Source organism: Melitaea cinxia, chromosome Z (genome assembly GCF_905220565.1).
Source record: "Melitaea cinxia chromosome Z, ilMelCinx1.1, whole genome shotgun sequence".
Taxonomy (NCBI): Eukaryota; Metazoa; Arthropoda; class Insecta; order Lepidoptera; family Nymphalidae; genus Melitaea; species Melitaea cinxia.
Genome location: NC_059424.1, coordinates 16,900,612 through 16,913,306, shown reverse-complemented (window position 1 = coordinate 16,913,306; position 12,695 = coordinate 16,900,612). Strand labels below are relative to the sequence as shown.

The 12,695-nt window shown below is 33.6% G+C and overlaps 1 protein-coding gene across 1 annotated transcript; it reads right to left on the bottom strand.

Annotated features, from left to right (window-relative positions):
- Window positions 1-201: 201 nt before the first annotated feature.
- On the bottom strand, window positions 202-10,785 carry LOC123668433 (palmitoyltransferase ZDHHC3). Its single transcript, XM_045602163.1, has 5 exons — window positions 10,645-10,785; window positions 3,578-3,769; window positions 1,870-2,091; window positions 1,106-1,318; window positions 202-401 (listed from the first exon to the last, which is right to left on the bottom strand). Exons 1-5 carry the CDS (start codon window positions 10,783-10,785, stop codon window positions 243-245), a joined length of 927 nt encoding a protein of 308 aa, XP_045458119.1. The 3' UTR covers window positions 202-242.
- Window positions 10,786-12,695: the final 1,910 nt, after the last annotated feature.

Here is a 12,695-nt window from a genome sequence, read left to right as displayed (position 1 = left end):
CTACACATGTATAAACCGCATCAGTCAATCGTAAATATAATTTGTCATTTAAACTTATAAAGAGAAATAAATTAAACATCTGAATATACACATAGACAAAAAAATCACTGTTGTTCTAGCTTATCGGCAACATAGCTGTATTGCCACGCATAATGCGTTTCAGCTAATAGCCATTTCGGCTAGCATAGCCATTTTTGCTATTATATCTAGGTTAGTGGTTTGAATGGTGAATACTGTTTGTTTTACACACTATACAAGTAACTCTCCAGCTTCGTCTTGGGCGAAGGTTGGGTGAAAGGCGAGAACCACAATATAGAAAAACGACCAAACACTGACTGTATACTCTTCCATCGAGATTTGCGGACCCATCGCGCTTGCTCTTTCTTCAATTGTTCGATACCCTGCAAGACAATACTTTATATTCATCTGCTCTTGACTGACTCAAAAAGATGTATAAGGACTTTGACGTGTGCGTATCTATAAAAAAAATAGTGGTCGCTCAGTGGTCGAAATTTGACTATAATAAATAATTAATTTAAATTATTAGTTTGAACATTATTAAGATCCTGTTGTCAAAGACTATACTTCTATAATAATAAACAAGAGTATATATGTATGTGTGTGTGTGTTAAATACATGGTTATGTGTGTTAAATACATGGTTGTGTGTTAAATACATGGTTATGTTTGTTAAATACATGGTTATGTGTGTTAAATACATGGTTATGTGTGTTAAAAACATGGTTATGTTTGTTAAATACATGGTTATGTGTGTTAAATACATGGTTATGTTTGTTAAATACATGGTTATGTGTGTTAAATACATGGTTATGTTTGTTAAATACATGGTTATGTTTGTTAAATACATGGTTATGTGTGTTAAATACATGGTTATGTTTGTTAAATACATGGTTATGTGTGTTAAATACATGGTTATGTTTGTTAAATACATGGTTATGTGTGTTAAATACATGGTTATGTGTGTTAAATACATGGTAGTGTGTGTAAATTTTTTTTTTATTAATTAAATGTATTTATAATGCATAATTTAAAAAAGTATATATTAGCATTCTACACTCATGTCATGGATAGACAAAAATACTCACAGTTTCATCGTTCCATATAGCGTGAAGTTGTGTACCGAGCATAACCGCAGTGAATATAGCGAAGAGCAACGCCTCAGCGATAAGGAACAATAATAGCACGACAGTTGCTGGCGGGGAGTACGTGCTACAATCGCGCCACTCGTGCCTTATACACGTCACGAATTGATACACTGATAGAGTCAGAGAGTGGATCGATATTGCTGCTATGTAAAACTGGAAAGAAGAGTAAACGATATAATTATACGAGAAAATATAATTAATCAAATTAAGTAAGATTTTGGAAGCAGTTCTGTTTTCATTGTTTCTTAATATAATTATTTGCTCGTAAACGAATTTTTGGCAGTTTTCTGATATATACTCATAATTTATTAACTTAGGGACCAAAACGGATTCCAAATTCGGGTTCAGCGCATCGAAATACATAAACTTAATTGGGTCTGGTTATTACAGACATTTCTAGGAATAACTCAAAAAGTACTCGTCGGATTTAAATCAAATTTAAATGGTACCACAAGATAAACACCAGCTTTCAACCGAAAAAAGGAACATCAAAATCGGTGCATCCACTAAAAAAATATGAGTTTAATGTCGAATCGAGAACCTCCTCAAGTTTTTTAGTCAGTTAATAAAGTTTGCCATACTAAATATTTGTGACAGCTTAAACGTTTGTAATATAGCATTAAGAACAATGCTCTGCAAATTTACGAATTATTTCTCGAGACGCATAAGCTCTTAAAACATTAATTAAAGACAAAGAAGCACACCGTAAAAAGCACAAAATATTTTTGATTGTTCTCGCCGACACAGTTATTAACCCAGGGGCAATGGTGGTCCATTTTTCTTATGCAACGCTGGCATACAGAACAGTGGTGGGCGCGCTCCGGTTTTATACTACAACACTTTGTGCACTTGAATATCACTTGCCCTTCCCGGAAACTCATTTGTTTTATCATCTCTTTTGTCGCGTTTCCTTTTGGTACTGCGCCCTGAAAATGCAATATAAATATTTTAATATATAATAGTTTGGTAATAAATAAAAATCGTATATGATTAATTACGTACAGAGTACGTATCAAAAATCGTTGTACGTACATCCGCACTATATCTAAATAATAATTGTGTTTGCTCGCAAACGAAAAAAAAAACCGACTTCAATTACATCGACGAGTAATACAACGTAGATCGACAAAAAAATAGTCAAGTAACTGCGCGTTATCAAAGATTACTCAAAAAGTAGTGATCAGATCTTAATAAAATTTATATGTGACCACATGACAAACATCAGCTTTCGATTAAATTAAAAATTATTAAAATCGGTACACCCAGTAAAAAGTTATTGCGGATTTTCAAGAGTTTCCCTCGATTTCTCTGCGATCCCATCATCAGATCCTGGTTTCCTTATCATGGTACTAAACTAGGGATATTTTCTTTCCAACAAAAAAATAATTATTAAAATCGGTACACCCAGTAAAAAGTTATTGCGGATTTTCAAGAGTTTCCCTCGATTTCTCTGCGATCCCATCATCAGATCCTGGTTTCCTTATCATGGTACTAAACTAGGGATATTTTCTTTCCAACAAAAAAATAATTATTAAAATCGGTACACCCAGTAAAAAGTTATTGCGGATTTTCAAGAGTTTCCCTCGATTTCTCTGGGATCCCATCATCAGATCCTGGTTTCCTTATCACAGTACTAAACGAGGGATATCTCCTTTCTAACAAATCGGTACATCCAGTAGAAAGTTATGTGGTATAATACAACGTAGGTCGACGAAAAAAGCGTCAAGTAAAAACGCATTATTAGATATAACTCGAAAAGTAGTTGTTAGATCTCAAATAAATTTAGATGGGACCAATTCGCACACACCACCTTTCGATTAAAAAAACATTTGTCGAAATCGGTCCACACGGTCAAAAGTTCTGATGTAACATACATAAAAAAAAAATACAGTCGAATTGAGAACCTCCTCCGTTTTTGGAAGTCGGTTAAAAACCGGAACACTCGTTATCTAATATATTTTAAACAGGATATAATCTCTCTTAAAATTAAAAAGCTACAGTTAATTTTCTTGAAGTCACTAATATTAAGAGTTACTGGTTCGTATTTAAGAATATTTTAGGCCCGGTATCTACCCCCGTGAAAACGATTCGATTTGCTTACGAACGGTTAATTTCGAACATATCGTGTGTGTGAATGATCATTTTTTTAAATATAGAAAACAGATTTTAGTGTTAGACACCAAAAGGAATGCTAGGCTATATACGAATTTCGTACCGATTTTTTTTTTATATTTCCTTGTAATAACGGAATTTTTGCGCGATTAATTTTGATAAAGAAATGTACTCTTAAAGTATATATTAGAAAATAAAACATCACACGATGGTCAAAAGGAGCGCAGTACTAACGAAAATTTTTACAAAATTGAGGAAAGTCAGTAGTCACAGTCAGTTAACCAAACTGTTTCGACTTACAGGATCCGTGAACATTGTCCTCAAGTGTGAAGCGAAGGCGAGAAACGCGAGACTTTGAAAGATGAAAATATTGATGTAACTGTATATAGGGTACGTCGACACTCCAGGTAGAAGCATAACCATCATTACTACGAACTCTGCATACAGTATCAACAGCCATGTCAGCACCGCGCATATTATGCCGCATATATCCTGGAATAAAAATATACCAATAAAATCTCATCTCTCATATATATATGAATGTTTGTCTGTGTGTCCTTTATAGAATCAAACTATGCATTTAATCACGTCATGATCTTCAGCAAAGTGTTGTGGATAAGCCTACAAAGATTTCTGAGTTGGTACGACATAAAAAAAGCGTAGCAAAGCGCACAGGCTAGGGCTAGTGCTGTGTATATATATATATATATAGTGGAATAAATGTCTTGCCAAATCCAGCCCCACTGGACAAGTACCTAAACCTTATAGAAGATCGCAGCTAAATAATAGTCCTCTTAAGAGTATTTATTGTGATTCTGTGGTAAGTAAGGCAGCCAGAGCTCCTAGGGAGGGCTCCGGTATCAACAGCGAACAGCCCTTCTGTCCGTAATAATAAAACTGTTTTATTTTGAATGTTTGTTTTTTTATTCTTTTACAATAAAGTAAACTTAAGTCATTTGTGTATTATTATATAAGTATTATTATTATAATACTATTAGTATATAAAGGCAATAAATTGGTCAATCGAAAGCAAAAAATATGTCAACAATAGCACTGTCGTACGGAATTAGATCGTTCGATATTCAACTACCCTCACTTATTATATCACTCGAGTTATTCTGACGTGTATAAAACGAACAGTGCAACCGCTGCTAAGGCAGTCTTGGCTCTGGCTTGGCACGATACACTTGTTGTATCCTGCTAGTAGCTTAACCTAGACTCATTCAATAATTAATTTGTGCAATCGAATTAATTATTACCTATTACGATTAATTTGGCTAGGCGGGACGTATAACTCGAGCAGTGAAGGTGAGCGTTGATGCGCATTGCAAAGGGGGCCTCCTTAAACCTACACCTGGGTCGCAAGTCCTAGGCACTGCTCTGAGTTACTCCCTATGCCACACGATAGATTGGATCGTTATAATCATTTTAAGTACTACCTACATGGTATTGTAAAGAGTGCGAGTATAACCTACGCCCGTGCCTTGCAAATATAGAAAAGGAGCCTTTCCAATCAGTCGAAAGACTACATCAGAAGTGGGATAAGATCCACCCCCACTTTCAAAATGTAACTAATTCAGTTAGTTACATTGAACGAAAAAATGTCTCTCTTCGCTTTCGGTATGGAAGCTATTTCAGAAAATAGCTGAAGCTATAGGCCCTCCTACGACCTCCTGACGATACATCTGTTTTTAGCTAGTGTGCAAGTTAGTTGCAATATTTGGTGGTGATTAGTGGGTACATCGATCATCATTTTATTTTCTTTTATTAGTGGGTACATCGGTATTTTAGTTCTTTCCGTTCGTTCTGTTGTATTCTTATCGGTTAGTAAGCTGGTTAAAGGGGCCATGTACGCCCGGGGCACGTTATGTTACGAAGGGATGAAGGGGCCTAGCACGCCCGACCCACGGTTAGTAAGCTGGTTGAAGGGGCCACGTACGCCCGGGCCATGCTATGTTAGGAAGGGATGAAGGGGCCCAGTACGCCCGACCCGCTAGTGTATTACAGTCTCAGCGTTTTGGTCAGGAATAGCCGAACAGTTATTAATTTCACTCGTTACAGTTGTATAGGTCGGGAGGAGTAACGCCGAGTTGGCGGATGCACGACATGGACGCACGAGGTCGTGCGATTGTCAGGGTTGGCCGTGTCAACAATAGCACTGTCGTACGGAATTAGATCGTTCGATATTCAACTACCCTCACTTATTATATCACTCGAGTTATTCTGACGTGTATAAAACGAACAGTGCAACCGCCGCTAAGGCAGTCTTGGCTCTGGCTTGGCACGATACACTTGTTGTATCCTGCTAGTAGCTTAACCTAGACTCATTCAATAATTAATTTGTGCAATCGAATTAATTATTACCTATTACGATTAATTTGGCTAGGCGGGACGTATAACTCGAGCAGTGAAGGTGAGCGTTGATGCGCATTGCAAAGGGGGCCTCCTTAAACCTACACCTGGGTCGCAAGTCCTAGGCACTGCTCTGAGTTACTCCCTATGCCACACGATAGATTGGATCGTTATAATCATTTTAAGTACTACCTACATGGTATTGTAAAGAGTGCGAGTATAACCTACGCCCGTGCCTTGCAAATATAGAAAAGGGGCCTTTCCAATCAGTCGAAAGACTACAAATATATATAAAAAAATACACAATTTTTGTATTTATGTCTATATGTATGTATATGTGTATGTATGTATGTACGTATGTAATGTATGTATGTATGTATGTACGTATGTATGTATTTATGTATATGTTTATGTATGTATGTATGTAAATAAGTAAATATATTAAACGTTGATGTCTCAATTTGTACACCTACACTGACACAATACCATCTCCTCTACCCCTAGATTGCCTGGAAGAGATCGCTTTTTAGCGATAAGGCCGCCCTTTGTGCCTGATGATACTCTGTTTAAGTCCATAATATATATTATTTCTGTTTTGGTGTACAATAAAGTGTATTGTTATGTTATGTTACAATTATCCCAGATAACCACTTAGAATTCCATTGGTAATTTTTGATTCAGAAAACAATTATACATACTTGCGTGTACAGTCGTCATGCGGACATTAATTATTAGACTCAGCGATTGAAGAAAAAGTGCGTAAATTCCGTTCAACTTTGAATATCCAAATTATTATATATAGTATATTTACGGTAAAAGTATTTTCTTATTTACTATTGTTTATACGAAAATTATTTATTATTGCAATGAATAGATTTAATCTTTAGCATCTCACAGCTGAGAAAAGGCCTCTTCCTCCATGTAGGAAAGGTGTTTGAATCTAATCCAAAACGATGAATGGGGGAGAATTTTCCTACTAGGACTCACCACTGTAACCAGGTGCCTACGCTAACAAAAGTTTACATACTCTCCGAGGCACGGTGGAGAGACCCACAAGAATCCAGAGAAGAAAAAAATATTTTTACAAACACAATTATCTATAAGCGGGGTTCACAGCTACTACACTACACGTATTACCACATGAGAGCGTTTGTCGAGTTATAATATTTGACGACTGATAGGTTCAGTGTTCACGGGAGCTGGAGATTACGGTAATAAGGTTCGATTCTCACTCGTAACCTGTTTATATGATTATATAGGATATATACATATATTTCACTTCATCATCATCAGCCTATTTCAGTCCACTGCTAAACGTAAGCCACCCCCAGGGTACGCCAAATGATTCGATCACCCGCTTTAGCCATTCAGTCACTACCAGCTACCCTATTCCAGTCGTCATTCCGTCTGGCTGAATGGCGCCCAACACTATGTTTGCCGATCATGGCCTTCATTCGAGAACCTTCTTGCTCTACCGACCATCGATTTGACGAAATATATGACCAGCTCACTCCCTCGTACACTTCATATGTCAGTCACTTTCGTCTTCTGCCGGATCGTCTCATTTCGGACTTTGTCCCTTAGTTAGGTACCGAGCATAGACCTTTCCATAGTTGTCTGAGTGACATGCAGTCGGTGGGCTATCTTCACCGCCAAGTTCCACGTCTCTACGTCATGACTGGTGGGCTCATTGGTCGAATACCTTGGGTTTAGAACATTAGGGCAAGGATGTCACAAATACGTGAAGCGTTGTATCTGAGGAAGGGCACAGAAAGAAATTTCCTGCTCAAAATATGGAGCAGTCAGGCTGGGGTAGTCCTCGACCTTACAAAAGATCACAGCTAAATAATACTGTTTTCAAGCAGTGTTGTGTTCCTGTTGGTGAGTAAGGTGACCAGTGCTCCTGGGGGGGAATTAGGGGTGGGGTCGGCAATGCGCTTGCGATGCATCTGGTGTTGCAGACGTCTATAAACTACGGTAATTGATTACCATCAGGTGAGCCGTACGATTGTTTGCCGACCTAGTTATATAAAAAAGGCCTTTGTTCGGGTCTGGCACAAAACTCTTTTGATTTAGAAACCATCTAACGATCTCTCAAAGTATTATACAGTCGTTTTTTTTTTTTTAATAATAACAACGTACGCGACCCTAACATAAAGACAGCATTTACAGAAAAAAATTGATGTATTTTATACAAATAATAAAAAAAAAAAAAAAATAGTAATACAAGAAAATTAAAATTGTTTTAACAGCTCCTAATAGATATCGGACTAATATTTCGAATGACAGATATAACGGAGTAAGATCCCAAATCCCCAATCCCCCTTCTTTTTTTTAACCACATGAAAATAACTAAAGTTAGTACCATCTTACACTAGTATATATAGCAGCTAATATTAAAAATTAGTCCATGGGTCTCAGCTAGTGCATATGTACATACTCGTATATGTTTACTGTAAACATTAATACTACTATATCTAATATATAAAATTCTCCTGTCGCGGTGTTTGTAGTTAAACTTCTCCGAAACGGCTTGACCGATTCTCATGAAATTTTGTGTGCATATTGGGTAGGTCTGAGAATCGACCAACATCTATTTTTCATAGCCCTAAGTTATGGGGGGGAATAAGGGGGGTTTATAACATATACTGCAAAACAACGTTTGCGGGGTCAGCCTGTATATTATATTTTGTCTATCAGAAAATAATAAAGGTCGGGGGTGTGAGACATGGACCGTAACGGTCAATAAAGTAGGAATTAGTCGATTCTCGCTTTCCAAAGCGATGTGCAATATTAATCGCCAGTTACTGTAATTGATTATCAAAAGGTTTCTTTTCTATATTTACTATTGTGCACTACATAAATAATAGACTTATCTACGTATTTAAATATCTGAAGGTTTCACGATAATAAGAGTAGACAAGTATGTAATAACAATAACCAAAGAATTGCATTATCTCACATCGTTAACTCGTATGAAAATAATACTATAGATGATCTTTGCCATCTTGAACTTCATAAATTTTAATGACAAAGCCCTATTTTCTTTTTATTTTTAAAACTAAATAATAACTGTATAAAACTGAATAACTATATATTATGACTCTCCGATTCTTCGTTATTTACAAAAGTTTCTTTTGTTGATAGAAGAACACTGCTAAATGAAGTAGAATTTAAAATACGGAAACTCAAAAATATATCCAATGACGTACCAAAAAAAAAAAAAAAAAAAAAAAATTAAAATAATAATAATAAAATTAATCTATCGTTTTGTGCTGGACGATCTTGTAGGAAAAAATGGATTAATCGGGTTAGACGGCCTACTAAATTCTAGTAAAAAAGAATGGTTACATGGCCAACTAACTGTAATTTCTTCGCTTATTTTTTTAAGATGCTAAACATCGTGCTAACTAAGCTGAAGAGGACATACGCTGTACAAACGACCCAAATATAGGTATCGGCACCGATATTGAGCGTTTAGTGAGAGTGGAAATCACTTTGCGCATCGTGAAGGGGTCGCAAACAAATACTGAACAATTAGTACAAAAATTAGTTATATATTTAGTTACTAATTAAATATTTAAGTAAAGTTCAACCTTTCAATATACGTTCCGATAAATATAATACAAAATAAAATAAATCATAATCAATTTTCTTAACTTTTTTACCATATGTATCTTCTATAAAATGTTAAAAACTGAAAAAAAAAAATCGGCTGGTTTAGTTACATTTAGCGATAAATTTTTATTCATATCAATAGGTTAAGATTAATATTTCCAACAGTGTAAGGTTTTTGCCAATGAAAAAGTATTTAAAATACTACTTTTTTAATCATATGCGGATATAATTATGATCTGATGATAATATATGATATATGAGATTAATAGCTTTCGAAGGTAGTATACTAAAAATCTATGAGCTATTTTATGTAGCTTACGATTTGATTACACGTCTGATCCTTTACAATTTAAAAATAATTAATCCTTCATAAATCACAATATTCACTTTTGCAGTACGTACAACTACACATACTTCACGTATTAGTAAATGGTGATTTTAAAGAAGCACAGTTTTCGTTAGAAACACGAATTACTGATAACGTCGCTAATAAAGACAAAGTAATAAATCTGTAATTAAAAAGTCGTACAAAAGAATCTGGATAGATAAGATTAGCTTTAGATAAATAGTGTGTAACACAAGACTGAATAACATTGAACTTCCTTTATAGAGGCTGTTTAAAAATATCTTACTTGCTTAATTGACTTGCTTTCCGCTCGCGACTACGCTTGCATTGATTTTTTTTAATAAAAACGTTTGACAGAACGAAGTAAGCAACTAGTATGAAATATATGTGACAGATATTTTGAAAGAAAAAATGATTAGTGTTTACGAGATTAATAGATAACAAAACAATTATTTTTAGTATTTTTACCAGTCTCTATGTTTTTTAAGTCATGAAGCAAAATTTGCTGCATAAAATCGAATAGTGGATTTTATAGTTTTGACCCTACAGGTCTAACTTTGGTTAATTAAATAGGTTTGTTTCTGACACCTAGAAAGTATCCACAATTCAAGAGTAAATTACTCCTTAAAAACTAGTCAAGTCCTCTTTTAAACGTTTTTTTAGGCTATTTTTAAAATAAGAGTCAACTTAGTTTGTTAGTAATTAAGATAGATCTAATTCTTAGTAAAAGCACCTGATGTACTGTGATAAACTTTTGAATTATGATCGAATTTTTAAAATGAATACCTAAATTTTGGTAAAATTGTAATAATAATTTCTATGAATATAAATAATAAGCAAAGTAGACACACAATGTATTTGCTATAAAGAACATATACGCACATATAATAAGCAAGATAAGCAAGATGAAATAATAAATAAGTAACTTTTTTTTAATTATAATAATTAATTTAGAAATTTTAAATGAGATTAAAAAACAAAAATTTCGTTCCTATTTTACACCTTTTCAATATCTGCTAGTAGTAGTAAATAAAGAGTGTTGTATAGTTACCCGTATACACCAAGCTTTCCCTCCGCAACAACGGTTATGCATATCCTTATCTGGCCGAGTGAGAACCAAACATTCTGGATCTATCTGATACTGACTTTCCATTTCATCTTCATCTGAACTATCGTAAAATTCTCGTATCATTTAGTTTATCTATCTTCTTTTGCTGTAAATAAAAATTAAATTATTTATAAACATAGTTTACAAGGCGCAGAACAAAACCATTTCATTTTAATCAAAAATTAAAAAAGTATTCACAAAAGAGGGTTTAAAAACGTGGATTTTACTTTTTTTTTTAATTTATCAACACAACACAAACAACAATGTTTTTATTTTATTTTATAATTATCATCTGAAATAGGTTTATGTATAGAAACACAAGTTATTCCCGGCGAATGCAAGTTGCAACTGCAGAATTTGGATGGAACATCATTGATTTTACATATTATTTATTCTGAACTCCTTTGACATTTACAAGACATTTAAAATTTAACAGAAGACGGAAAGGAAACCAATTAAAGTTATGAATGCAAATGCTTCTATGTATTTGCTGCAATGGTTTATTAAAAATTAATATGATATGTTAATTAGACATAAAATTGTTTTTTTTATTTTTATTTTAAATACTCAATAAAAATCATTTTTTTTTATTCAGTTGTAGACATGATTCAAAATATATATTACTAGCTGTGGCCAACGTTTTCCCTCTAGTTAGTTTGATGAAAACATGTACTAAAATTATATAAAGCCTATAAAACCTTCCATATTAAATGGAGTATGTAACACAAAAATAAAATTTTCCTCAGTCCTCTCTGATATTAGTACATTCAAACAAATAAACAAACAAACTCTTCACTTTCATATGATTAAAATCCAATGAGTCACAGACTAAATTTTGTTAGAGAATTTAACATTTACATTTGCTTTATATTACGTATATGATTAAAAGATGCATTACAGTACATAATGATATAATATAAACAATCAAAGCCTTCTTAATATTTATGTAAACATTGCATCTCACAGTAAAACAAATAAGCCAGAATAAGTATAAACATAGCAAACAAAAGAAGAACAAGATAAACTTAATTTAAAAAGTTTGTTCCTATTTTAACTTATTAAATTTTATATTTTAATGAAATTTAAAGTATTACTTTTCATACTGAATTGATGCAAAAGATAAGTATGTCAATGATTAATTCAAAAGAACCATTTATGTATAATATCAAAATGGATTTAATAAACCAAATTTATTTTATTTTTCTGTTAAAATATATGAAAAGAGTAGGTATTAAAAAAAACCTAAGTTATGCAGTGCAGTTGCAAGCAATATTACGACTTACATCTTAAATCATCAATAATTAGAGAATAAAAATTCGCCTCAACAATGTAAAGATTTTATGTGAAAGATTTCGCATTGCTAATAAGAATAACAAATTCGACACGTTTAGAATGGGGCTAGGATTCTTATAATATAAACGATTTCGTTAAGCTATTAAATAATTTGTTAAACACGCTTAACTTCAAAATCATAAATGAAGTTAAACGTATTATTTATATAAATATTTTCTTAAAGGTGTTTGTTGTAATTACCTTGTTTTTTTTTTTTCGTTAAAGTGCAGTCAATCAAATTTGAGGGTCAAGGTTTGTACACAATGTTTTTTTGATACATATTTTTTGAACCTGAAAACAACTATTGTACCGATAGGTAGCTTTAAGTATTTTATTTTTTCACTTAGTTTTGCATTTCAGACTTATTCATTCAAAATCGATAAAACGATACGAAATCGCTCTCTCACTCGGCACGGCGACGATGTAGCAATTAGGATTGCCATTTGACGTAAGATAACATTTTTTTTTTGGCTTGAAACCCTCTCTAGCTTTCCAATTACAGAGCATAATGCGGCTCAGTGGTACAAAATGTCGAACTGTGCTAGATGCTTAATTGGAATGAGAATTATTTCAAGTTCACCAGCAGAATGCGCTAAATACAATGTTGAAAAAAAATAGACAGCAACCTCATCAATGTTTAAATAAAGTGATAAATAATAGTA

Excerpts from the sequence above, each read along its gene's own strand:
- LOC123668433 (XM_045602163.1), bottom strand. The coding sequence starts at position 10,785 with ATGATACGAGAATTTTACGATAGTTCAGATGAAGATGAAATGGAAAGT. Across the intron at positions 2,092-3,577 it reads GGACAATGTTCACGGATCCT|GGCGCAGTACCAAAAGGAAA; the intron begins GTAAGTCGAAAC and ends TTGCATTTTCAG. Across the intron at positions 1,319-1,869 it reads AATATTTTGTGCTTTTTACG|TTTTACATAGCAGCAATATC; the intron begins GTGTGCTTCTTT and ends TCTTCTTTCCAG.